Source organism: Daldinia loculata, assembly GCF_022478755.1.
Source record: "Daldinia loculata strain CBS 113971 unplaced genomic scaffold F4817scaffold_44, whole genome shotgun sequence".
Taxonomy (NCBI): domain Eukaryota; kingdom Fungi; phylum Ascomycota; class Sordariomycetes; order Xylariales; family Hypoxylaceae; genus Daldinia; species Daldinia loculata.
The window spans coordinates 266,988-293,267 of NW_026054898.1; the positions used below are offsets into that span (position 1 = coordinate 266,988).

At 46.8% G+C, this 26,280-nt stretch overlaps 9 protein-coding genes and 1 non-coding gene across 10 annotated transcripts; 5 read left to right on the forward strand and 5 right to left on the reverse strand.

Moving 5' to 3' along the window:
- Nucleotides 1-224: 224 nt before the first annotated feature.
- Nucleotides 225-1,508, forward strand: F4817DRAFT_345288 (thiamine diphosphate-binding protein). The gene has a single exon (XM_049304243.1). It carries the CDS (start codon nt 279-281, stop codon nt 1,485-1,487), a length of 1,209 nt encoding a protein of 402 aa, XP_049156736.1. The 5' UTR covers nt 225-278; the 3' UTR covers nt 1,488-1,508.
- Nucleotides 1,509-1,782: 274 nt separating this feature from the next.
- F4817DRAFT_318305 (uncharacterized protein) lies at nt 1,783-2,778 on the reverse strand (the record flags this gene model as incomplete). The annotated part of the gene is made up of 3 exons (XM_049300904.1): nt 1,783-1,970; nt 2,029-2,559; nt 2,613-2,778. 3 exons carry the CDS (start codon nt 2,776-2,778, stop codon nt 1,783-1,785), a joined length of 885 nt encoding a protein of 294 aa, XP_049156737.1.
- Nucleotides 2,779-3,561: 783 nt separating this feature from the next.
- Nucleotides 3,562-4,743, forward strand: F4817DRAFT_318306 (kinase-like protein; the record flags this gene model as incomplete). The annotated part of the gene is made up of 1 exon (XM_049300905.1): nt 3,562-4,743. The coding sequence occupies one exon, from the start codon at nt 3,562-3,564 to the stop codon at nt 4,741-4,743; it is 1,182 nt and encodes a 393-aa protein (XP_049156738.1).
- A 91-nt stretch (nt 4,744-4,834) lies between these two features.
- On the reverse strand, nt 4,835-6,765 carry F4817DRAFT_367166 (prion-inhibition and propagation-domain-containing protein; the record flags this gene model as incomplete). Its single annotated transcript, XM_049307082.1, has 3 exons — nt 6,321-6,765; nt 5,570-6,262; nt 4,835-5,527 (listed from the first exon to the last, which is right to left on the reverse strand). The coding sequence occupies exons 1-3, from the start codon at nt 6,690-6,692 to the stop codon at nt 4,835-4,837; spliced, it is 1,758 nt and encodes a 585-aa protein (XP_049156739.1). The 5' UTR covers nt 6,693-6,765.
- Nucleotides 6,766-8,157: 1,392 nt separating this feature from the next.
- On the forward strand, nt 8,158-8,990 carry F4817DRAFT_345294 (thioredoxin-like protein). Its single transcript, XM_049304244.1, has 2 exons — nt 8,158-8,806; nt 8,865-8,990. The coding sequence occupies exon 1, from the start codon at nt 8,367-8,369 to the stop codon at nt 8,742-8,744; it is 378 nt and encodes a 125-aa protein (XP_049156740.1). The 5' UTR covers nt 8,158-8,366; the 3' UTR covers nt 8,745-8,806; nt 8,865-8,990.
- Nucleotides 8,991-9,269: 279 nt separating this feature from the next.
- Nucleotides 9,270-9,376, reverse strand: F4817DRAFT_t121. Its single transcript has one exon. It is a non-coding gene; the product is annotated as a tRNA-Asn (tRNA).
- Nucleotides 9,377-12,155: 2,779 nt separating this feature from the next.
- Nucleotides 12,156-13,800, reverse strand: F4817DRAFT_360410 (n-alkane-inducible cytochrome P450; the record flags this gene model as incomplete). The annotated part of the gene is made up of 3 exons (XM_049306277.1): nt 12,156-12,577; nt 12,630-13,173; nt 13,237-13,800. 3 exons carry the CDS (start codon nt 13,798-13,800, stop codon nt 12,156-12,158), a joined length of 1,530 nt encoding a protein of 509 aa, XP_049156741.1.
- A 1,900-nt stretch (nt 13,801-15,700) lies between these two features.
- F4817DRAFT_345308 (putative oxidoreductase CipA-like protein) lies at nt 15,701-17,406 on the forward strand. The gene is made up of 2 exons (XM_049304245.1): nt 15,701-16,430; nt 16,488-17,406. The coding sequence occupies exons 1-2, from the start codon at nt 16,398-16,400 to the stop codon at nt 17,361-17,363; spliced, it is 909 nt and encodes a 302-aa protein (XP_049156742.1). The 5' UTR covers nt 15,701-16,397; the 3' UTR covers nt 17,364-17,406.
- Nucleotides 17,407-17,508: 102 nt separating this feature from the next.
- F4817DRAFT_367170 (uncharacterized protein) lies at nt 17,509-19,739 on the reverse strand. The gene is made up of 6 exons (XM_049307083.1): nt 19,352-19,739; nt 19,158-19,285; nt 18,989-19,088; nt 18,782-18,923; nt 18,506-18,714; nt 17,509-18,448 (listed from the first exon to the last, which is right to left on the reverse strand). Exons 1-6 carry the CDS (start codon nt 19,556-19,558, stop codon nt 17,900-17,902), a joined length of 1,335 nt encoding a protein of 444 aa, XP_049156743.1. The 5' UTR covers nt 19,559-19,739; the 3' UTR covers nt 17,509-17,899.
- Nucleotides 19,740-21,782: 2,043 nt separating this feature from the next.
- On the forward strand, nt 21,783-24,120 carry F4817DRAFT_197806 (FAD/NAD(P)-binding domain-containing protein). The gene is made up of 4 exons (XM_049298534.1): nt 21,783-22,011; nt 22,125-22,733; nt 22,789-22,863; nt 22,924-24,120. Exons 1-4 carry the CDS (start codon nt 21,918-21,920, stop codon nt 24,057-24,059), a joined length of 1,914 nt encoding a protein of 637 aa, XP_049156744.1. The 5' UTR covers nt 21,783-21,917; the 3' UTR covers nt 24,060-24,120.
- Nucleotides 24,121-26,280: the final 2,160 nt, after the last annotated feature.

The following is a 26,280-nucleotide window of genomic DNA, read 5'->3' on the forward strand; positions in this document are numbered from 1 at the left end:
CTTTTGGTGTAGGCGAGCTGTCCGCTATTAACGGTATCGCCGGCGCTTATAGCGAACACGTTCCCATCGTTCATATTGTCGGGTGTCCGTCTACCGTTTCTCAGCGCAGCGGTCTACTACTGCACCACACCCTAGGAAATGGCAATTTCAACGCCTTTGCCGACATGAGCGCTTCCATCTCTTGCGCCGTCGCTAAACTCAATGATCCAGTCGAGATCGCTGGACAGATTGACCATGCCCTACGAGAATGTTACCTGCACTCTCGCCCCGTTTACATCATGTTCCCTACCGATATGGTTGAGAAGAAGGTTGAGGGCGAGCGTCTCGAGACTGAAATCGACTTGAACGAACCTCCTAACGACCCGGATCGGGAAGACTATGTCGTGGATGTCATTCTCAGGTACCTACACGCCGCTGAGCGACCAGTCGTCCTCGTCGACGCTTGTGCCATCCGTCACCGTGTCCTCGACGAGGTCCAAGAGCTTATCGAGAAGACTAATTTACCCGTATTCGTCACGCCCATGGGCAAGAGTGGCATAAACGAGACGCACCCCAGTTACGGCGGTGTCTATGCAGGAACCGCCTCCGCCCCGGCCGTCAAGGAAATGGTCGAGGGCTCCGACCTCGTCATCTCTGTCGGCTCACTCAAGAGCGATTTCAACACCGCCGGATTTTCTTACCGTCTATCTCAGCTGGCGACCATCGATCTGCACAGCGACCACTGCATCGTGCGATACTCCGAGTACCCCGGCGTGCGGATGAAGGGTGTCCTGCGCAAGATCGTCGACCGCCTCGACGTTTCACAAGTCAAGGCCCTACCGGCACCTAAGTTCGAGTCCCCTCCAGTGACGCCCGACGTCGACGCCATTATCAAGCAAGAATTCTTCTGGTCGCGCGTCGACCGGTTCCTTCGGGAAGGCGACATCGTAGTCACAGAAACCGGCACAGCCAACTTCGGCGTGTGGGAAACGCGGTTCCCGGCAGACGTGACAGCGCTCAACCAGACGTTCTGGGGCAGCATCGGCTGGGCAGTCGGCGCATGCCAGGGCGCCGCGCTAGCAACCCAAGATATCGCGGGCCTGGACAAAGCTCGACGAACAATCCTATTCGAAGGCGACGGCAGCCTGCAGCTCACAGTACAAGAAATCAGCACGATGATCCGACACCAGCTGAACGTGATCATATTCGTGATCTGCAACGACGGGTACACGATCGAGCGGTTCATCCACGGGATGGATGCGTCGTACAACGACATCGTCGAGTGGCGGTACAAGGACCTCCCCGCCGTGTTCGGCGGCACCGAGGAGACGGCGCGGTCGTACGCGGTGCGCACGCGCGGCGAGCTCGAGAAGCTGCTTGCCGATAAGGACTTCAACGAGAGGAAGGGGCTGCGGCTTGTCGAGCTGTATATGCCGCGCGAGGACGCGCCGAAGAGTCTGATGTTGACGGCGGAGGCTAGTGCGAAGAGGAATGCTATGACGGAGTGATGCGGACGGGAGGGGACGGGAAGGGAAGGGAGGGGAGGGTGATGAAAAGGGGTTGGTGTAGTACGCACGCTGTTCATGTTTCACGGGTGTTTATGACTTAAGGGGAAGAGGTGTATGAGAAATGACTTTTGATATATGGACACGGTTGGCTTATTGGTTTCGAGTTAGACGTTTCTATGCATGTGTGTATTTGGGTCTTGGCAATATCTCCTTTCTATTTAGACACGACGTAACAGAATTACATTCAAATTTCGATCTATTTGTCGTTTTGCTTAGGTGCTGAATGGTAGGTATCTTATACTGACCTTTTCCACAACCTCGACGCCCATAGAAGAACCTTTCTAATAGTAATAACTACAGTTGCTACCCGTCCTTTTGCAGCTCGATATTCTTCGAACTGACCTTCCAAACGTGTCACTCGTTCCTGGCTTTCTTTCATCCTCTCGGCTAAGCCAGAAAGTCTGCCCTCAAATGCCGCGTCGCCTATAGAAGCAATCATTGGGTTAGTATCAAGTCACTTTTCATACGCGTTTTCACTCACTTTCTCGCTTGGCTTCAACCAGCTCGTTCAGCTCTTGTCGCAATCTGATTATTTCTCTGCCAAAAGGAGCACCAGCAATTTGTTTGTTGAAGATTTTTTGGACGACTCTCTTGGCTGATTCGACCGTGTCGTCGTGTCTCATAACCGTTGCGCCGTCTGCTATCATACCTTTCCAGAAGTCAGATGTCTCATGGAGATGGGGTTCTCGAGCATCACATCTAGGCTGATCATCATGGAGGCTATCCCATTTGGTCGTCAGCAATGTAACCTTGCTCATGTTTTCTTCTCCCGTAATATTCCTAAGACGCTTAAAGAATTCTACCGAGGATCGTCCTATCGGCGCCTCATTAATGTCGTGCATGTAGATGAGTCCGAATAATGATTTGTTTGGACACGAACACCGTAGCCATTCTTCGACGCGCTTGAGAGCTGATACATCTTCACCGACTGTATCATCGAAGCCCGGCGTGTCAAGCATCAGTATTCTATATCCTTTGATCCCGTGTTCCACGTCCCAGATGAATGAAGGCTCTATGTTATAACGAATGAGTATCATATTCTATACCGCGGGATGAAAAACTGACTAATATCAAGAATGTACTCAAACTCGCTCCCGCAATCCTTCGGGTTTAGCCTTGAGATAAATTTGGATTTGCCACATCCAGTTCTACCCATGACTGCAATGATCATGTCTTCTTGGGCTCTTTCCTGTTGGACCTGGCGGAACTCGGCCAATTCGACGGGGTTCATTTCGAATAATCAATTATGGGGGAATTCGTAATGTACGAACTGTAGAATATATTCGGTCTTACTTTGCGGGATAGAGTTCGCGTAAGCAAGAATTCATCAACAAACTACCAACCGTTGACTTAGACCTGAAATATTCGGATTTAGAACATATGGTGTATTCATGGGACCGCCTGTGTGAGGGAAGGGTTTATCTGTTATTGGTTCCCTTATTGGAAAAGGGGGGCGGGACAAAGGGGATGTTGTATAAGTAAGATTCTTGGATAAGATATATGCCTGCCTGCCTGCCTATGCTTGCAATGCCATGTAAAGCATCATATCGAACAGAATTTCCAAAACAAAACAGTTTGTCTCATTTATATACTAGGGAACTACGTGGTATCAAACTCCCATGCAGATAGTTGCTAGGTAGATAGGATTACAATCAGGACCTGATAACTCATGTGATGGTAATATATAAGCTCTTTGACCCTTTCCTTCAACACGCAAACCTTATAAAATCAAATTGAACCCCTGTTTGGTAGCCAATCAAATGTTTTAAGACCTGCAAGCATGTATGGTGGCGCTGATTCCATGTCAAGAGCCCTTTGTGAAGATGGACATCATCGTACAGGGGATACCACACGTCCACTGATTTTTGTTGGTTTAATACGTATATATATATATATGGGAGGCTCTTTTCTAAGTTGTCCCTAGACAGAAATGGGTAGAGTACCTAAAGTAAAGATTTAGACTTGTGACTTCATTTGATACTTCATCCTAACAAGTTATTCGACGAAAGCAGCGATGGCACAAGATCATAGTCTAGATCCTACTATACCATCGACAAGTTATATGGAGGCTTACGGAATCGAACCCGACGAGTTTGAAATTCTGGAGACCGACCCATTCACGCGTCTTAGAACATTAGGAGGTAAAAATTCGGGGGCCCGGAAGGTCTGTGAAGTTAAGCACAACGATAGTGGAAAGGTCTATGCCCGCAAGGAATTTGAATTCTGGGTACGTGACAATCACGAATTGGCTAAGAAGGTTCAGAAGGAAGCCTCCATCATCAAAGATATTCGGCATCAGCACATTGTTCAACATTGGGGAATTCACCGTATCGAAAAAGAAAAAATGTTTGGTCTTCTAATACGCCCAGTCGCCGACAAAAGCCTTGCGGAGTTTTTCAAACAGGTGGAGGGAGAAAAAGACACGGATAAGAGGCTTGAATACTATAAAGCCATGTGCCAATGGCCTATGTGTCTCTTCCAAGCTTTGGATTATTTACATGAAGCAAAAATCCGCCATAAGGATATAAAGCCTAGCAATATCCTCATCAAGGACAACCGCGTCTATCTTGCTGATTTCGGAATATCAAAAAGTTTTCGCGATGCAGCCACATCTAAAACACAAAGCCAAGATCGTACACGCACTGACCGTTATATGGCTCCCGAGACCGACAATGATGAGCTTCGTGGCAGGGCTACGGACGTCTGGGCGTTGGGCTGTACCGTACTGGAGATTTGCACCGTTGCATCGGGCAATACCATAGAGCAATTGAATAGCCATCTCAATAAAGGTAGCCGGAAAACGTATTTCTACAAATCTCCCTACCACGTGTTGGACTGGATATTTCTTCTCTTGTCATCGCCCGGTGTAGACACCCAAGTTGGGCAACACATTCAGAAGATACTGCAGCTGGCATTCATTATGCTTGATCCCGACGACAAGAAAAGAGTCACCATGAAACAGCTCCTTTCTTTGCTAAACCGTCTAGATTCGGAATACTTCCGTTCTATCGTTTGCTTGGCTTGTGACAAATGCCAAGATGCATCTAAAAAGCAGAATTACGATGCTCAATTCGATTATACCTTCAAGAAGACTAGTAGAGGTGTGTACATACCGTCGAAAAATGGTATTACATCTCAGACAGAGGCGCCCTGGGAGGTATTCAAGCAGAGATGGCTCGAGATTCGTATTAATTAGCAAGATGTGCTATGAGTTGTATTGTGATACTCCGATGGTACATATATGGATTAGTCGTCTCGAGGTATCACCCACATCTTAACTTCTGTATTTATACTGCGATACTTTGCAATATCTCCTTAGTCCTCTGTAGGCAATCTATCGAGTCATTCCATTGATAACTGCTTTCTCCTGCATTTACTAGGCTTTGAGGTTCATCTGGTGACTGTCCAATATCACCAACTAAGCACAGCCTGACGGCTTCTGAGAACCTTTCACCAGCCTCTGACTCGAGAGTAGTAAGTGATTCAGCCTTTAAGAGCTTAGTGCGAACTGCTCTTATAGCCGGGCGTGGCATGAGCTTGTTCAGAGAAAACCCGAGGAACTGGTAAATAGGTTGCCACAATCCAATTTCCATCAAAATTACACCGAGGCTGTACACATCGTGCTTTTCTTCGTATCCATATTCTCCATCTCGGGGAACATCGAACTGAACATCCGGATGCCGGTATAAGTCATGCTCTCTGCGGTTCGTCGGAAGCTCTGTTCTTTCACCTGGGTCTGCCGGGCGAGAATAATCGAAGCCGGAAAGGAAAAGCGGCAGCCAGTCTGAGCAAGATGAAGTCGGGAATAGGATGTTATCGCTCCTTAGGCCTTTATGAAGCCACTTTGCTACATGGAGATATTCCAGGCTTGTCGTCAATCGCCGCGCTGTATCTATCCTAGTACTTAAAGAAGGCTTTAAGGTAGTCTGCAGCCTATCATAAAGAGACTGGGGGGCCAACGTGTTTGTCAAGATAGGCGACTCGAAGACAAGTCCAAATCAGGACAAGGTGGGATCATGAACATAGCCAAGGGCGGCCGGGAGGTGGAGCTTTTCAGTAGTCTCTGGGCTCTTAAGGAGCAACGTGGTGAGGCGCGCAATTCGATTTTCAATAAAGCTACACTCCGATACAGTACTCTCTATACTGTAGCTTTTCCACTCTACCCACACAGTGATATCATTGAATGTCCCGGAAACTCGTTGGTAGTTGTCCTCTTTTGGATTACCTTGAAGCTTTAGCTGTGATGCAATCAGTTTAAGGTCGTCAGGCAATGGCACTCTCAGTTCGGCCTGTGCCGCTACATCGTTTTCAAAAGGCAAATCACCCTTGTTGACCGTTATATTGAGAGCCTTTAATCGAGCCAGTCGCTCTAAAAGTTTCTCGTTCGAGTCTCGCCAAGACCTCCCTAAATCGTGATCTAGACGCAGGCAGTGACACGATCGACTGATATCAGAAAGCTCATCAAATCTTTTATATAGTCGTACAACTTCTAGTTGCGTAGTCTCGTGTCGCTTTTCAAACTGATAGATTTTCTCCAATGCTAAGTTGGACTTCATCGATTCGTTTAGTTCAGAAAACCTAGTCAGCAGTTGTTCAAATTTGTCTGCGTCGAATGCGACCCAACGGAGTCTTGTGGGATATTTTAGAAATGCACTATCAACATATCGAAGACACTTCCGGAGTAGTTTTCCCTTTTTGTTGGGCACCTCTAGCGGCTATGGAAAACCATCAGTTAGTTTAAACGCAACTAAAACTAAAGCTTTGTGGATTTACGTTGAAAAGAAGCAATCTTGCTTGCTCCAAGGTGGAATCCCCTTGATTATCGTCTACAGGACTTAAACACAGGTCGTACCGTTGCTTGATCTGACAGGCCTCAAGTATCAGGGTCCTTATTAGGATCAAAGATTCGACATCGGCCTGCCTTCTTTGATCCAGCCGGGCACCTTGGATTGTCGTCTCATCCGTGAAGCCTGATACGTCCCACCAGTCCAGCAGCTGAAGCTGTTCACGGCGAAAACGATGCCGAAGATATCCATATTCTTGTGGGAAGTCTTTGATTTCTAGTACGAGCTGACAGCCTTTCATACAGCTAGAAAAGACTTGAAAGACTAGAGATACCGCGCCCAACACAGTGCCAGGGTCCATGACTTCTCACTCATTCGCAAACCGCAACCGTACTTTAGTAAATGTAATATGGAATTAATAGGGACTATCATATATCAAAATGATGAGAAGAGCTATGAGTTTCTTCTGGGACATTTGGCCGGGGATGTCAACTTGTAGGTATGTATTTTCTGCCTTGGGGGTGGCGTACATCCTAGGTATGCCAAGATATCAACAGTGTTACCACACGTATATCGCTAGCGAATGGATAGAAAGCTATTGTTTCATTAGGAAGGCTGTGATACTCTATATGCAGTTCAGTTCGCTGCAGCGATTGCCGTAGTTTTCGTAGGTTTCGCAAAAAGTAGGTAGCTAGCAGCGCTAAATTGAAATACTCTGAGAGAAATAAATAATATAGTAGGAAATTGGTATGTAGACGTTATAACTTAGACGTGATGCGCAGATATAATCTTAGGCTAGGGACCCTAGTATTATCCGAGAGCCTGGGAAGTGTTACTATATGGAGTTATTATCTAGATCTTATTTACATTAATATCTATCCGTCTATTAGTTTAGAGTATATATACCTGTCTTATGAGATTGTAATATACCCTATAATGACTTATATTGTTTGGAGGACTGCCGTTCTGTTCATTAGTATCTTCGTATAATATCGTAAACAGGCGTAGTAAAGCCTTCCAATATCAAGGTGATATAATATTAATACAATCCTTAGATGCCGGCTAGTAGAACAGTTAGCAAAACTTAGGTACCTAATCCAATACCTATCTCTCACGAGGAAATTATTGATCTAGTCGTTGCTTGTATCAAAGTATATTTATCGCCAGGACGATTATTGTACCAGTTTGTCACATTCATGCTGCAGAGACATATGTATTCTAAAAAGCGGGCTGTCTAGCACCACACCAACGGCTCAGTGGTAACATGCGATGAATTCAAAGAAAAGTAAGTATGCAAACCCCCAAGGTTCAACCCCAGGCGTGAGAAAAATTCGACATTCATGTAGGGATGATTAAAAAGGACGCGGTCTGACCAAGGATTCAACGAATTCAACAACAACTTCCTGATGTTAAAATCATATGCCATGATCTGACTTACTTACAATTCAACATATGATTTCACCTTCACTGACTAAAGAATGTGCTAACAAGTCATCTATAGGATCCTCACATTTTTTTTCTTAGTCCTCCCTGCTATAGCCCCTTTCTTATCCGGGTCTTTCCTATCCTTCTTTTCTGAGGAGTTTTCAAAATCTTCTTTCTAGGAATGATGTACATGCTTTTGCGTTTCTGTTGCATCTTGCTCCTAGCGAACATCAAAAAGAAACTCAAGTAAATTTGCTCCAAATGTAGGGGGTTTTGTGAAGGCAAAGGGTATCACGTGCTTTCTACTGCATATTGCATAAGAGATAAGTACATATTCACTTACTAAGCATATCATGGAATCTTCTCAAAGATGCTCGCATCCAGCACCGCCTTCTTCATTACTTCAACGATAACCTTTCACAGCCACACTCCATTTTTGCATATTCTTTCGTATCTATTTGTTGACTAAGATATTTGCCCGTCTATTACTGACAGCTCCTCTTTCCCCCCAAAAAATAAGTCCACATTTATTTAGCAACATTTGTCAAAGCTGCCACAAACAGCCCAAAACGAAGCCAACGAGATCTCATAACTACACATAAAAGATAAAATGGGCGGCGAAAACCTACACCACATCAACTCTCTCGCCGAGCTGCAGTCGCTATTCGCGTCAACCACATACGTAGCCGTCGACTTCTACGCGGACTGGTGCGGGCCGTGCAAGGTCATCGCGCCGCACTACGAATCGCTTGCCAAGCAGCACGGCGTCCCGGGCTTCCTTGCTTTCGCCAAGGTGAACGTGGACACCGCGCAGGATGCCGCGCGCGCGTTCGGTGTTACCGCCATGCCCACCTTCCTCTTCTTCAAGGAGGGCCGCCAAGTCGCTGTAAACGGACAGGCTGCGATTCGTGGCGCCGACGCCCGCTCTCTCGCTGCGGCTGCCGAGAAGCTGGGCGGCTTAGCGAAGAAGCGCATGGCGGAGTCTTGAAGACTGGAGTGGATTCGGGATGAGACGGCATCGTAGGAAGGATAGGATTGGGTGGTGATAAGGTATTTACCCGGCCGGATGGACTGGCCAGGCGAGGGTGTTGACTGATGCTTCAACCAGATACGGGCGTTACAGGGTTATAATTCAATAAAGAGCGCATCGCGTTGATCATAAGTATTTTGCCTATTGTGTAATGTGATGGTAGACCTGCCCTGATTAAGAATGTGACTATCCCCTTAAATATCACCTAGTTTCCCTTCCATATCTAGCCCATCTCCCCAGAAAAGGTGTCTATCAAATACTAGTAAAGAAGATATATCCAAAATAAAGTCTATCAAGAATGGACAGCATATCAATCTCCCTTAGTGGAACATACAAGTACCCTTTATCAAAGGAAGAGGTAATTATTAATAGTCAATAATTCACACTGATCCTCCCAAAACACGCTTTTAATGTATCGGTGGTAAGCTTTATAGTCATACCAACGTGAGAATATAGGGGCTGAACTATCTGAGAGAAAAAAGTTAGCCTAGGCGGGATTTGAACCCACGTCTTTCCAACCTCGACATCTCGTCTGGTATTTTATCAGAAGCGCGTAATGATGGAATGTGCTCCCACTGCACCACCAGGCTTTTTGTGATAGGAAATTTGAAGTTTAAGGTCATATGCCACCATCCAGGCTGCCGCAGATACCATACATATGACTCGTCCAGTTAGGCATCCAGGTCCTGGTTTCTTACGCTGCCTCTGTGAGTCTATTTTAGGTACCTTATTTAAACCACTTTCCGTATACTTAAACCCCTACATACCTATAATTTAGGTACCTATCCTAGTTCTTGGTGTTAACTTATAGCCAAGTCGTCCTATTAGACTCTATCTCGTACAGTTCGTCTTAGAAGAGTCACGACGGTACTTCATCTTTCACCGCTCTTCATATAATATGAGTTATTTTGCCATTAGAACAGTTTATATGCCTAGGTGGGTACCTAGATACTATTATTTTTTCTTATTCCCGAAGCTCAACCCCGCCGAGGACCTTCACGAGACGTAGTACTAGTAGCCCTATTTACAGATGTTGCGATATTAACTTAACATCACCGAGAAAAAGTTGTATGCTAAACTACCTACGCATCTTTCGAATCCGATCCTATTTCTCCCCATTGCTTAAAAGTGTTCAAGAACTAGCTTCCCTCCACTTGATTAATAGGGTAGTACAAATTACCCCCTTGCAGCAAGCCGTTTTAGATGCGAAGGGTCTATATACTCTACTTAGGTATCTGATAATATTAAAACGGTATCTCCAAAAGATATCAAAATGATCTTATAGACATCGCTGTTGGGTACTTATTAATAAGATAAGCCTGTTCTGGATATAGTAAACCTTGACAGCCCCACAAGAGAAAAGTTGGAGATGATGATGACGGCACCGATTCTTGGATGACAGGTAGTCAAAGCGAAATTGAGGCTCTTAATTGGGCTTTACCCACGAACTTAATAGATACCTGATATAATTAATTGCCAACGCCGCACCCACGCCGCACCCACGCCGTATGGCTAGCTCTAACATGGGGATTCAACTAATGGTGCGTTGCATTATATGTATATCAATGATAGTGGGTCTTAAGGCTGTAAGGGTGGCATGCAACGATGCCACGTGCCGAGGTGAAGTAGACCGATCGATCCGGGGAATAAAATAAGAACCAACAGCCCTTTTTTTTTTGGGATCGTGCATCCTTGACCTTGTTTTAAGCCGCACCAACTAGTCAAAACTATTAGGTAATAGGTAACTTTAACAGATAAGCTTTATCAGATCTCATGTATGTATGTATGAAAGCTAGCGTGACGTGGCGTTGTGATATAACTACGCCCCCGTACTAATGCTGGTCGTACATTTCGACAAATGATATTTAAGGAGTGTTAGTTATAATGCCCATAATAGCTAGTACACTGATCTTGGCCAAGGTCTTTACGAAATATAGACATGGGTGATAGTTTCTCTCATCTATAACTATCCGGTACGGGTAGGTATCGTTGTGAGATTCTTAAGTCTTTAGTGTTGTTAATCTTATATATTTAGGCGGCGACAGAACTCCTGTCTAATGAAAAGGCACTGTGTGACTTTGCTAATGAACTACTTCAACAACCTATTTGATTAACTAACTTTGGATTGTTACTTTATTTATTCGGGAATTGTCTCCTCAAATTCAGCCTCCGAGGGAGATGGTGTATATTTCAAGGCTTACTTTTCTAGGGGGAGTGTGACCGAGGAAGTGTAGGCCTTGCTAACTCCTGGATAGGAGGGCAGAATTATTATTCGAATTGAAATAACTAGAAGCGATAAATATCTGATATAATGCTATTCAAGGTGATAGTTACATGTAAGTATACACATGTACAAGCCGGTTAGTTGCACGCTTAGAGAGGTCCTCATGCATCTATATAACCTTTTATATATTGGAGTTTATCGGTCCGGGCTTTGCACTTTATCGAAAGTAATTAATATAAATATTTGGGCACGACTGTCTCATATCGGGAAATATTCACCACTAGGAGATTTTAACAACTATGACTTTTATTACTCCATATCCACACAAAGATAAAATAGTCTCACTTAAGAACACCGTATTGAATCACCGGACCAGCACGTTGGCTCATATTCGTCCCAGCGTTTGTTTATGCTTCGTCGTACTAAATAACAAATCCCGACGTTGCTACACGGCCGATGCGTAAGCCATGCATGAATAACTGTTCCATTGGCACTTAATAATCAACATATTCATGCGCTGCTCAGGGTTCAACCTTGATAATTCTTCCTTACGGCCGCAGGTTGGTCACGCCCCATTCTTGGTGCTACTCGGAGGCTTGGCCAGCAAGTAATTTTATATAAGTCGACGTCAGACCAACGACTGTTTCTAAACTGGACTTTTAGGCTTTAAGCTTTAATACGAGGTAGCTCACCTGACGACTAGTAACAACTTTATCAACGCTCCGGGAACCCCCTTTATGCTTTTAGGTTGTGGCACTTAACATTTATATCTTTCATGTCACGTTTCATAAATCACAATCGAAACGTCAATGCTTCATTTCGGTTCGCTCAGCAACCAATCGAATTGATTAACGAGGGAAATCCCATCCACCAATTTGATCGCGAGGTCAAGTGTCTAACCGGAGTACAAAGGAATGCTAAGAACCATCCGCCTCATACCCCGAAGACAAAATGATATTACACTATGCGAGCCACACATGCAGTCTAATTAAAAAGCTTTAAAGATCAACCCCACCCAGGTCTCCCTTTTTATGTATTCCGACACCCATAGCCGCCCCCATCCCCGGTCATCAAGGAGGCAACAGCCCTGTCGTAAGACATTTCGTGGTATAAAAGTGAACGAAGGAAAAGTAAATGTTGGAGTCTTATTCCGATGGGGTTAGGCGGCATTGTACACCATTGTTGAGCGTCAATGATAACGTCAGCTGCTCTCTCCAGTCGGTCGGATCTAGATTCTCGATCCTGGAGAATGCGTGAAGTAGGCGCGCGATCGTGTATGATGACTCGGTCAAGGCGAATTTCTGGCCCGGACAGATCCTAGGACCTCCATTGAAGGGTAGGAATTCCCAGCCGGGACGAAGATTCTCCCATCTCTCGGGTCGGAACTCTTCGGCATCTTCACCGAAGAATTCCTCCCGCCTGTGCATCACAAAGGTGCTATAGGTGACGACGTTGTGCTTGGCAACGAAAAGGGGCGATTTTCCATCAGGGCCACCACCGACAGGAAGAACAGTGTCCTTGTTAGCCATGCGGCTGTTCGTGGCGATGGGCGGGAAAAGACGGAGAGCTGAAGCAACAATGTTAGCCACGCAAAAACATATGGATTGATCAACGCTTACTCTCATGTATCACATATCGAAGATACTTCATGTCCATGAGGGCTTCGTACGTCAAAGGTTCGCAGTAGTGTTCCAAAACGTCAGCCCGGAGCTTATCCCACACGTCAGGCCTTCGGGCTAACATGAAGAAGACGAAAGCGAGTAAGCCAGCAGTGGTATCACGGGCGGCTAAGAGCATATTCACGATCTGGTCCCGGAGCATGATTGGATCCTCGGTATCCTTGGCGAGCTCGTTCAAGAAGACATATTTTTGGCGAACTCCTTCATCCTTGTCCCTTTTCTCAGACGGAAGCATGGATTGCTGACGTCGGTATTCAAGAGCTTGCGCAACGAACTTGTCAGCATACGCGTGGACAGTACTGCAAGAGTCCCGGAACTTCTTGTCCCTGTGGGCGAACATGAGATTTCCGAGGCGTAGACGTAAGATAGTACCCTGCTGAGCGTAATCAAGCGCGTGGTGAAACGTGGTGGCAGCTTCAGATGCATTTTCTGACATCAGACCAACGGACTCTCCGAACATGTATTCACTGTTGGAGTCGAGTACCTGTCAAGCGGCGTTAGTTACCGAATATTGGGAAAGGAGAGGGAGTATGGCGAGTCCACGTACCATGCGGAAGAATAGCTGCTGGAGGTCTACCTCGTAGTTACGGCGTGCAATAAGAGCGATGAGCTGATCTACATGGTGGCCGAAGATGCTGAAGTCCGTAACTTGGGCTCGAACGAAGCTTGGCCGGATCAGAGCACGCTGGTGAGCCCAGATCTCGTCATCCGTGGTGAAGATACCTCGCCCCAAGAGTGGAGAAGCACTCTTCCGTCGTAACGGTCCCATGCCGAAGTCCTGGAACTGGAACGACAGAACATTCTGGATGAGTGTTGGGTCGCACGTGTTGATGGTGGTCCGCAAGTAGGTGTTCGTGGTAAAGGTGAGGCCATTGGCGGCATGTCGAGTCCTGAGGAGGTCGAGGAAGCCGTACTTCTTTGCCGCCCCGAGGTTCTGCATGACGACGTCAGTCCCCATGATGGGGTCCAGCTGAGGCAGCTTCTTGGGAGGCAGACAGCCGTTCTGTCTCTTCATATGACTTCGACGTCGACATGTTAAAAGCCACTGGACTATCGAGAACAGAGAGAAGACGACGAGGCCGGAGGCAGCTAGGAGCAACGAGAAAGCCATGACGAACTGTCGAAGAGATGGGAATACAGATACTATCTGTTGCATGTCACACTGCAGTCTGCAGGAGGAGAAAGATGGGGAGCGGAGCAGGCAGAGGGCTTACTTATACTCTCGGGGGCGTCTGGCCAGTGCTGCTGGTTGGACCCAGACCGTGACAAATGAGGGAGGACATGCTCGTCTATCCAAAGCCCGATGATGCCCAGCGTCGAGGCTTTTCAAACGAGTACTTCTTGGGGCGGCAAGGGGATCCATAAGCCATCTTGGCCACCGATACGCACGCATATTCAATCGTCCACGGGTTTTGTTAGCCAGATTATCAACTCGGTAGAAACTTTTCTCTTTAACCAATCAGGCAATTGTCCATAAAGGGTGCATCCAATCAGCTTGCCCCGCAACAACCTCGTCACTGACATGGCATGCCCAATGGAATGCTTGTCACAAGGGATAAATGCACAGGCGGTACAAGTGTATGTTCTGGGAAAGTACCGTTGCCGGCCGGAGGAGGGAAGGTCTCACGGCTGATGGGGAAAGAAAAGAAGAAGTGTCATAGCTTTCCTGGACGATAACGGGGCCGATATTGCTAGCCTTGAGAGGTAGCGAGCGCGCCCAGGACGCCAGCAAGTCTGTGAGTATAAATTTCATTATACGAGTCACTACATACTATTAGTACGTCATGTTCATGTGCTCTTTCTCGCTGCTTATGTGTCTACGTAAGACTGGCGGGCGTCCTATTTCCTGGTTATTGGGGTGATAGATGGGTCTTCTTGCATTTGCAGTTATCGCCAGTTGGGCTGAGCGTTGATCTACCTAGGAACGAAGTCGGCGACCTGTGTCCGGCTCAGCCCCGGACCCTGTGTTCACCCCGTCGTCAGTTTTTTTTGTCTCAATCCTTCGCAGGATAAAAGGCTCAACGTCAGCAGGGTTTAAATCATATCGGTTTCACCATTATTCTGTTCTAGACAAGGGGAATAATCCTCCATATATGCGAGCTGTGCCGTGAAGCTAGTAGTAGCTTTCCTAATGGGAACATGGCGTAGTAAGAAGTGTTTTCGTGCTCTTACGAAGCTCTCTATCGACCTTCACGACATATGATAAGGCGGCTGAAGCTCGAAATGTCCGAGACCACGTGGCTTTCTGCTCTAAAAAAAAAAAAAAAAAGGAGATCTCGTTGGGATATACATACATAGACCTTCAGCGATACCGTCCACTTGGCACGATACTCTCACTCCCGTACTAAAGATAACGAAGACAAGGGATATACCGTGCGAGGCTAAGCTAGTTAAGGCTTAGAAACGCCACGGTCTGGGGGGGGGTGTTACCGAGAGCTTGGAGAGACAGACCAAGGTGAAGCTAGTGCGCCCATTGAAGAGTCAGCGGCAATTCAACGGTAATAGGCGGTGTTCCCGGATGCGAGTCAGCAAAGGGGGGGCGCGGAAAATGGAAAATGGAAAATGGAAAAAGGAAAATAAAAGATTGGGAAGAAAATTACCTACCTACCTCCTATTGATCTGGATTTCTTCATGGGCTGGTTCCAATCGAGAGGTCAAGATCAGCGAATGGCTGGAGAATCCACTGAAGGAAGCGGTATGTTACATTGAAGTGCTCACCATTCCGCTGTTACAGCCCGAACTCTCTCGTCGACGTTAACTTCCCTGGCCTCTAAAGTAGGTACAGTTGTCAAGTTGGAGGGGGTGAACGGTGGAGTTGACAAGGATATATAAAGCCCACGCAGGGGACTTCAGGGTTCTGACAGGGCCTTCGGCTGAACCTGCAGCTTTTCCCCATTCTTAGCTTAATATCCTATAGGGTGTTCCAGGGGGCGGCATGGGACTGCCGGAATTCCTACTACTACACTAATGATGCTACTTTTGCTTCGTAACCGCTTCGTAACTTTTATGCCACACTTTACTTCCGCCACTTGTTAGGCGGATTTCCCTAGTCACCCTTGCTTCTTTGACAGATTGGGTTCTTTAGCGATAATAGAGTTGCAGAGGGCGGCAAGGGTTTCATGATATGCTGATGTGCTGGTACCTTTGGTCTAGATATGAGGCCATCGCCGTAATAGGAAAGCTTCTAGCGAGTTCATTGGAACACACGAAGAAGCAAATGAGAGTGGATCGACCATGAAAGCGACCCGATTCCGAAGCCATGGGAAATAAATATAGTTTCCGGTGTGGATTTTTTTAACCCAACAGTATCGCGACTGGGCTTAAGGGCGTCCAATTACGCAAACTAAAATAAGACAAGTCTCATTCCAGTGAGATGGTTGTTGGGTCTCTTGGGACGCCACCATCTCTCCCGAAAGCCTGGCTGAAAAGACTTAAGGACTATCCACTTCGAACCGGTAGAATAGGAACTTGTGCGTACATATACAACGTGGCTGTGACTTACATATGGTCATAAATACCGTTGATAACATTCGAGTGTCCCAACCGCATCCTGAATCCTGAATAAAAGAATTCTCCACGAGCATCTACCCATACATCCTATACAGACTATACAGCCCGTACAGTCCATACAGTCCATACAGCCATACCCCCTGTACCCATCACAACTTATCCACTGTATTACGAAGACCCAAACTTTTTCTTTTCACGATGACTACAATCAAGAATGTCGCCGTTGTAGGGGTCTGTTAAATCCACTATTGCCATTTGCCCGAAATAGGTGCTGACTTATTTGATTAGGCAACTGGGAAGATCGGCCGCCCAATCGTGGATCGTCTTCTGTCTTCGAAACTCTTCAGCGTGACTGTTCTCACGCGTGACGGGGGTCGACGGCGCGAACTCCCTGCAGACGTCACCGTCAAGGAGGTAGACTACGATTCTATCGAGTCGTTGGAGTCTGCCCTTCAGGGACAGGATGCGCTCGTTTCCGCAATGGCCTTCGAAGCCATCCACGTGCAGAAGAATCTTGTCGATGCGGCGGCTAAGGCCGGCGTAAAGAGAATGATTCCTTCTGAGTACGGCAACGATCTTTTGAATCCTAAGCTAGCTGATTTCCCCATCTACAAGCCCAAAATTGCTATTCGTCAACGTTGCGAGCAAAAGGTGGTCGAGAACCCGCCATTTTCGTGGACTACAATTCAAAATGCTTCATTCCTTGGCCCAGACTGGACCCTGGACTTCATCGTGGACGTAAAGCAGCGTAAGGCTGATATCAAGGATGGCGGTGACGTACTGTTCTGTGCTACGACCTACGACGACATTGCCCAAGCCGTAATTGGCATCTTGACCCACCTGGAAGAGACGGCTAACCGTCCCGTGAGAATCTCTAGCGTCAACACGACCCAGAACGAATTAATTGCCGTAGCCAAAGAGCTGGGCGCTAGCGATGGCTGGGATATTACTTATTCTAGAACCGAGGACCTGGAGACCAAAGCCCTACAGCGTTGGGCAGAAGGTGATCATAGCGAGGAGGTGATCGCTATGTTCATCAATAGGGCGTTCATTGGCAAAGGTTGGGGCGGATACTTCCCGGTCCGGGATAACGATTTGTTGGGTATCAAGGGCCTAGAAAGAGATGAGCTGAAAGCCATCATCAAGCTTGCTATGGATAGATGATGATGATCTGTGTACTGACTAAAATCAAATGAAGACTGACCGACTGATGGGTATCACTCTGTATATTCTGTACTAATATCGGTACTAATATGTAGATCCCCTTCCCGATACTATGGCACCGGGTCAATTCCCCCCCCACACGACACATATTTGAATGTCGGCATTGCCCTCTGTTAAAATCCTGTAAACTATACACTACTTCCTTAACCTCCCTTAGACATTTCCCAAGACCACAATGAAACCCTAAGTATTGCTCGTCGGAGCGCCTTTGCCTTTGCTCTTCTTACCAGCTAGAGCTTCGGATCTGAGAATAAACCATCCCCTACGAACCTTTTTTCCATTCGGGGTTTCTGTATACACAACAGATATATATACAACACCATATAACTCCAGAACAAACCGAATTCCGAGTGCTTCAGCTTTTTGTATTCCGTTTTTATTACGTCCTCCTGCATTATCCCGTTTGCGCCAGCCCAAGAGGGAGTTCGTCAGGATGTATTAAGTGTCGCGTCCCTTATTCTATATCTCATCTTTTTTTACGTACGACTGTGGCCGGTGTAGCTTGACCTTCGAGGGCCTCTGGCGAAAGAGTAGTTTCCGTGGATCTGGTTCTCTTCGTCGCCAATGACTGGACGTCGGTTGTCCGCCTGGTCTCTCTCGTCACGCACTTCACTAACAACCTCGACCTCGACGTGTTTGTGGATATTGTGACTGTGATTATTACTAATCGGAGAGCTGCCATTAGTGCTCGTGTCGGTCCAACCCTTTAGATCTTGCATCTTCACATCATCCACTATTCGTTCCTCGCTCTCGTTAAATGTAAAGTTCGTGATCGGGTTCGCCGTAGGGGGCCCGCGTCGTCGCCAGCTTTGATGACTTCCACCGCCAAACGTACGAAGGTCGGTTTTCGAGTCCTTGTCGGTCAATTTTTGCTGCGAACGCACCGTCGTGATGAGGGAGCCGAGGATCGGTGAAAGCCACATCTTGATGAGAGGGAAGATCATCGGTAGGTTGGTCGTGACCACGGCGACAAATGTCTCCCGAACAGCCCACGATCCAGCGAGCTGAGCTCCATTGACCGGATCCTACGCATATTTGTGAGTCCATGTACTCACGAATGAGATATCAGCTAAATGACTTACAGTTACGATGAGAGCACAACGCAGAATAGCACATGCAACGACAAATAAACCGCCGCTGAAAAGAATGATTAAGCCAAATTTCTTCGCAGGCTTCAAACTCGATTGCCAGAGCATGGGAACAGGAATGGAAATCAGATAAAGATCTGTTAACACATTCATCGAGAGATACACCCAGATAACTTCATTAGATACGGCGGGTTGGCAGGTATCTGGAGAGCAGGTCAGGTCAGGTCAGTATCGCTTCATATTGTTGGAATTTAGAAAGATGCAACATACTTCCTGGGTCGGGATATATTTGCCAGTAACTGTGGAAGGGTCGGCAGCCGAGGAAAAGATTCATTAATATGACAATGAAGCTAGCGATGAGGAATCCAAAACCAATGTAGATACGGATCAGGTAGGTTCGGTTCAATCCGGCCTAGATTAACACTTAGCTGTGAATTCCAGAATAATAAAATAATAATATAAGAAATATGCCCTTACTGTCAACCGCATGTAGAAGACCAATAGTGACGCCTTGAGCGACCATAGGAGCACTGAGTAAGAAGACCATCCAGCGAGTTGGATCTGTGAGCCGGTGACCCTGAAAAGACAAATTAGTACACCTGGTTTAATTGACCCTTCTACCTTTCTGTCATCTAAGTTTACGCACCTCGTCTTATATTCTTGACTGTCTGGCGATAACGCAGCACGTTGCTCGTCCGTCATACCATTGTTAGCCAAGCCTTGGGCAACAGCACCGACTGAATAGGCCAGACTAGTCTCGACAGCGTAGAAGATCTACATGATGATGGTTAGTCACGGACACGGTCATTCCAACGAGATACAATCCGAGTGAAGACTAACCACTCCAACCCAAGCCAGATAGTCGTCGGCTTGTAAATGCCTAAGCCCTACAGCTTTTATACGGGCGTACGTCCGAAGTATGGTCACGAGAACACCAACTGACAATAGCGTCCAGGCCTCGATTGTGAACTGGAGCAGGGCGGCGGCGGCGGCAGCAGCCGCTGCAGCTGCTGCAGCTGGATCGGGTTGCTGCTCTGCTGAAGACATGATGCAGAAGGAAAGACAGGTAAGGGAGCGCGAAGGAAGCGAGGGACAAGATTATTGAAGGACTTGACTTTGACTTGAAGTCGACTAGCGAAGACACGAAATGGACGAAGGCTAGACTTTAGACTTTTACTATTCGGAGGCTGGCTCGCCCAGAGGGCGGGATTCGTATATACTGGAGATACACTACCTACCTACCTTACATATAATTACACAAGACAAAGTAAGAGGATCTTTTTGTGAAAGGCGTTGTGACTGGTCAATTGGTGATAGTCCGCAAAGATCGGGGTTATCAAACATGGGTTCTTATGAGCCTGAACCAGAATCTGGCTGTATTGACATGGGTTGGATTAATCTCAAGTCATTATCAGGGTGGATATCCGAAGCCACATATATGGATGCCAAGTGACAGATCGGCAAGAGTCTCAACTGTATCTGGGAAGTTCAATGCGGTTATCGTTCGTGTGACGACTCTATATCACTTATTCAACCGTCAACCGCATCCCCGCATCATCACACACGAAGCTGATTTCCTTAGCAATGCAGGAACGAGATGTCAATCTCTCTGTTCGAATCTTGGTAACCTAGACGCACTGCAATATTGCCACCCAAGCTACCCCTAGCTTAGGTAGTCTCCAGCTCCTGTATCGTGCGTCACGTAAGCCCTAGGACTATTATGGTTGTTGTTATTTTTTATTATTTCTTTTGTGAATTGAAATGTGCCGTGTCCTGTGAGACGTATTATCGACTCCGATTCTATGCATAAGGATATGCGCGGCTAAATATCACGGTTACATTCCCTCAGGGGCCGGTAAGTTAGCTCGGTGCCACTGCTTCGGTCTTCGGCGCAAGAATTGGTTCCTCCGAGGCGTTGTATGAGACGAATGAAACGAAGTAAGGATAGAAAGCCGGGGGGGTAAAAAGAGAATATCACAAAAAAAATCTCCTGGAATCGTTCACGTGGCTTATGTAGCTCGTGTAAAAGAAAAGAAGGAGTCGAATGCTCAGGGGGGCTAGAACTCGAGAAGGATTCGAGAATACATAGAAGCTAAACAGCTAGAGAGCCTCAGGTATCTTATCCGGAATTCCAAACCTGCTCGTTCGGTATTAATCGAACTTTTGCTGTCCATGTATATCTATATGTACATAGTATATGTACAAGGTATATCTGATGCTATTATGCATGATACCCTCCATAACGTACAGATGCAGGCTAGAACATCTACTTAACGCATCTACGAATCTACGACAAGCAAAATAAGATGGTGTGCTGCACAGCTGCATTACATATGCATGTTAGTGTTTAGCAGCGACTCAAAACGACTTAGACAACTTGGACGTAAGCAATAGTGGGAAATTTTTTTACATGTTGGTGATGCTGTAATAAGTTCTCATCTCGTAAGTGGTCAACATCTGGTCACGGATCCCTCAATTATTTATCATGCTAATCTGTTATCATCGTAATCATGGCAATTCATCGGTCGGTCTGTGCCGATAGCTACGTTATAATTGGACGTATTAAGTATCTGAATTTCGTGCATATCACAGCAGCAAAAACTGGGGATCATCTAGACTTAACGAGCTATAAGATGATCAATTAATGACAAGGCCCCCAAGGGAATAGGTGGGGTTGTAAGAGACGAAAAGGACGAAAAGGAGGGCCAAACTAACTACAATTACGTCTACATATCTACCTTTGTATTATGGATTGCGACGACGGGACGGGTGAGACCAAACCAAGTCCAAGAATAGTAAGTGATTAGCATGGATCTTCTCGGCTGATATACTCGTTTGACGTTGGCGGATTAGATTAGCATTTAGCAATTCTTGCCAAGAGTGTGGAGGGTTGCCGTTTCGAGAACCACTTCATAATCTTAGGTAGTTAGTAGTTAGTGTAAACAAGACTCCCTTGTCATGCCGTCGCCCCCCATGGACCCCATGGACCCCAGGGACCCCAAGACACGGACCCTGTGCACCCTTGCTTCGCACCGTACGACTAGGGCAACCAACGACAGATTAGAGCGGGCCATCGGGATGTTGAATGAGACGAGCGATGCCGTTTCCTGCTCGGCATGCTGGTACTATGCCTGACTATGCCATGGTGCAAAATAGTTCGAGGCCCTCCTACCGCGTGGAAGAAGGGAGGGTAGGAAGGCTCTCTCTCGACTACATACTTACTATTATGTCCTAGCCCTCGGCGCCCTTCGGTGCGTTTCGCATTTTCAAGTTTATCCTATGACTTTTATCCAGCCTCTCGGTTCGTTTCTATACCAAGACGCCATTTGCTTGTTCGCGTAGGACACGGAAGGCCCATCGGATAAAGCAGCGAGCTAGCCTTGTGTGTAAGTAAAAGTGTATCACCATGGTCGACGCAGGCTTTGCCGAAAAGCGCGATGCCATCGCTGCCACGGAAAACATCACAATGGAGAAGCTGGACTGCGTTGTTGTTGGTGCTGGTAAGTTTTGATAACCTCCCTTTAGTCCTTCGTCTCTCTTATGTATACACCTCCCGACCAAAGGGCATCATATAAATCGTGAGGGCGTATAACTGACCCCGCCGGCTTGGCAGGTTGGTATGGATTAGCCGCCGCGAAGCAGTTCCACGTTACTCAACCAGAATGTTCGCTCGCGGTGTTCGACTCCCAGTCCAGCTTGGGCGGCACGTGGGCCAACGATCGTCTATATCCAGGCTTGAAGAGTAACAATCTGCTGGGAACGTTCGAGTATCCCGACTTTCCCATGGACACGCCGACATTTGGTGTCAAGACGGGCGAGCATATGCCGGGTGAGGTTATCAATAGCTACCTCAAGGCGTACGCGGCCAGGTTTGGAATCACAAACCTGGTCCGTTTAAGCACCAAAGTCCTCGTTGCTGAACATCAAGATACCGTCGAGGGTGGATGGGTCTTGACGGTCCAGCCGCCGAACCAAAGCGAGACTAAAGTCTTCGCACGTCGAGTCATCTTCGCTACCGGTCTAACTTCAGAGCCATTCTTGCCGCACTTTGAAGGTGAAGAAACCTTTGGTGGTAGAATATTCCATGGCAAGGCATTTAAACAAAATGCCGATACGTTACAGACCGCTAAGAGGGTTACGATCTTCGGCGCCACCAAATTCGCCTGGGACGCCGTTTACGCCTACGCCACCGCCGGCGTAAAAGTAGATTGGGTAATCCGCTGTGAGTGTTTTTCGTAATTATTGATAAATCGTGGCGTATTAACCGATTTCAATAGCTTCCGGCCACGGCCCCTGTTGGATCGCTCCATCGTACGTAACTCCACTTAAGAAGTGGATCGAGAAGCTCGCCAGTAAGTCATTGCGATAATTCTTGTGAAGCTCAAAATACCTATCTTAACACATGTGAATAGACATGCGCTTCTTGACATGGTTCAGCCCTTGCGCATGGGGCGATATTGACGGCTACGGTGGGATTCGTGGCTTTTACCATGGAACTCCTGTCGGACGTGCCATCGTTAACTCCTTCTGGAAGGTGTTAGGAGGAGATGTTATCAGTCTCAACGGATACGACTCCCATCCGAAGACAGCCAAGCTGAAGCCTTGGACCAGTGCTATGTTTACAGGTTCAAGCTTTAGTATCATGAATTATGATACCAATTTCATGGATATCGTTAAGAGCGACCTCGTCAACGTCTATGTTAGCGAAATCGACCATCTCAGCCCAGGAAAGGTCCACCTATCCGACGGCAGCGAGTTCGAGTCCGACGCTCTACTCGCGCACACCGGCTGGAAGCACGTGCCGTCCATAAAGCTCCTACCCGAAGGCATCGAGAGTGAACTTGGTGTTCCGCATAGCCCGAACCCCAACGCACCAGCTAATGACCTCGCCAACAACCCTGAGTTGATGGAGCGCGTAGACAAAGATATCCTTGACCGCTTCCCTCGGTTGAAAGACCCGCCCGTATGGAACAAGAATTATGTCCCTATGACTGAGCAGAAGGGGATCATGAGTGATGATGATGTGACCCCCTACAAGCCGCTCACGCCGTACATGCTGCACCACTTTGTCGTACCTCCATCCGAGCGATTCCTGCGCCCTCGTGACACAGCCTTCATCGGTATAGTGTCCAACTTCAGTAACATGATTACTGCACACTTGCAGGGTCTCTGGATCAGCGCTTATTTCGCCGGGAAACTCGAACGGGACCCGTCGGTGGCGGTTGGTGACCAGAAGGCAATGGACCATCTTCAATACGAGACCATGCTGTACAACCGCTTTGGCAAATGGCGCTATCCGACCGACGGCACGAAGAACCCCAACTTCATCTTCGACGCCGTTCCGTATCTTGATCTCCTACAGCGCGACCTAGGTCTTAACATATATCGCAAGAAGGGCTTCCTGGCGGAGCTTTACGAACCGTACGGGCCTGAGGACTACCGCGATGTTAATACCGAATGGTTGAGCAAGTACGGCAACATGAAGAAGCTAGAATCTCTAGACGACAGCTTAAAGCCTTTAGACTCGCAAGAGCCGAATCTGAACTAGACTAATCTAGATCTTTTCTATGTGCTCTGGGAGCCAGCACGGGCGTGTGCTAATGAGGGGTTGTACTTCTATCCGGGCTACGGACTACGGGGATGGGACGGAGTTGTCTTTGAGACAATGCACTAAAAGCACTCCTCGTTGATTTTTCTTTGTTTTTCTATACGATATTCCGCTGGCGCATCAGCATGATCTGTCATTTCTTTTCCTGTTAAAAATTTTACCTGTACAATTACATAGCATGCTTTTCTTTTTTCTTTCTTTCTTTTTTTCGCGTAGAAACTAGAAGATACCCATAATCTAGCAACCAACAACACATAGCGAGGTTGGGTATGCATAATACTATTGACGCAGTAATGCTATTGATGCAGTGCAAAACACGTGCAGCGAACCCAGCATAAGTCTTGTTCACGTGCAATCTCGGTGTACGAAGTACGAAGAGTGTTTACCTCACAATCGAAACGTATTGCCCTCCAAGAAAGATAGGGGTAAGGGTAAGTGAAATACAAAGTGAAAATACACACTGTAAGCCAGCCACTCGCTTACATATCGTATAGGATATAGCCTAGTGAAATTTTCTACCCTGTCTAGCAAGCATATCAAGTTTCTATCCCAATATCATGCAACACTCGAACCATGTTATCAGATGTGTTACCGACAGCAAGGAACTTACTGCATAGGTCCTTTCGTAACAAGGAATGGTGATAACCTAGTATGTGCTCCAAATCTAATGCCCGTCTTATGCACTCATTAATATGACATGCATAGCAAAAAGGAGAAAGGGGACAAATAGAAAGAGAGCTACGTAATTTGGAAGTAACCTCGAGGCTCTGTCATACATAATAGCATTATCGTTCAAGAGAAAATTTGAAGAGGCTTATAACTGATCGATCAATGATCGCCGACATGAATCTTAGCAGCTAATTTCAAAAGCTGACAAGACCAATCATGGACGGCGGAGCCGACTTCGGAAGGCATCTTACCCCGACCCCAAGCCACTACAACAGACGATCCCGGATTAAGATACGGGATCCGGGGGCTAACGGAATCTTATTAGGGGGCTAATGTAGTGCCACAATGAAGAGATCCTTCACCACTAGTTCAACGGCGGCCCTACCTATTATGTACATATGTATTGTCAAGTGTTAGAGAAGGAATTAGCGTACGTAGCTATTCCTTCGGCGCCGCGGTAACAAGGGTTACAAAAGGTCAATGTCACAACAGGGATCAAGGGGGGGTCAAAATGTCAACTCCACATCGCATCGACGATGGGTCTTTTTATGCTTATTGCTGCGCCCCTTTTTGTTACATAATATACACGAGGATGATCTTTTTTATGAATGTATTTAATCACTAAGCGTGGGGTTGCGTGGAGGTCAACCAGGTCAGAAAGGATTTGCCCTATCGCCTTGCAATTCAAGGCCGAGCGTCTCCAGGGAATATTAGCAAGCTTCAATGTTCTAGACTATCAACCCAGTTCAGCCCAAGAAAAACCATGTCTATTGTTTCTAGGATGCTATCACCATGGATTGAATCTTGGTCCCAAATACGGAATACTAATCCCTTCAACCCTGTTGCCATTCAATACATAGAAGTCCATAACTACCTAAGGTAGTGCAACAACAAAACAAAACAAAAAAGTAAGTTTCTAATAGTTCAAACTACTATAAAAACTCGGCCGAAAATACGGAATAGGTGTAGTTCATCGTTGGAAATACTACCTACCATTCCCAGCACATTGGTAATGAGGCTTGCATTGCTCGCATCTTGGCTAGCTGCATACATAGAATTTTCTACGTGCACAACAGGATGCAACGTATAGGGGGTTACATATATGTACCTAAAAAAACCTAGGTAGGCATGTTCTAATCTTGCCTTCTCGATCCCCCCGCAGCAGCAATTAAACCCCTCGCGGAAATTCAAACGACGGTGAGCACAGCGTTTACCGAGGCGTCGCATAGATTAGGTCTACATACACCGGGACGGAGTAAGAGCAGTTGTAGTAAATGCGCCGATCGAGTCAACAAGTAGTGTAAAGGATAAAACTACCGCGAAAGTGAAAGCTCCAAAATACAACGTTCCTTGTTCCTTGAAACGATGAAATGCTAAGCGATTTGTCAATTGACATTGGTATGAACGACTGGTTTTTCTTAACTCCGCCAAGTTCCAACAGCTGCATGAGGCGTCTGCAAGACATCAGCGAAATTTCACGTGTGAATGGCGA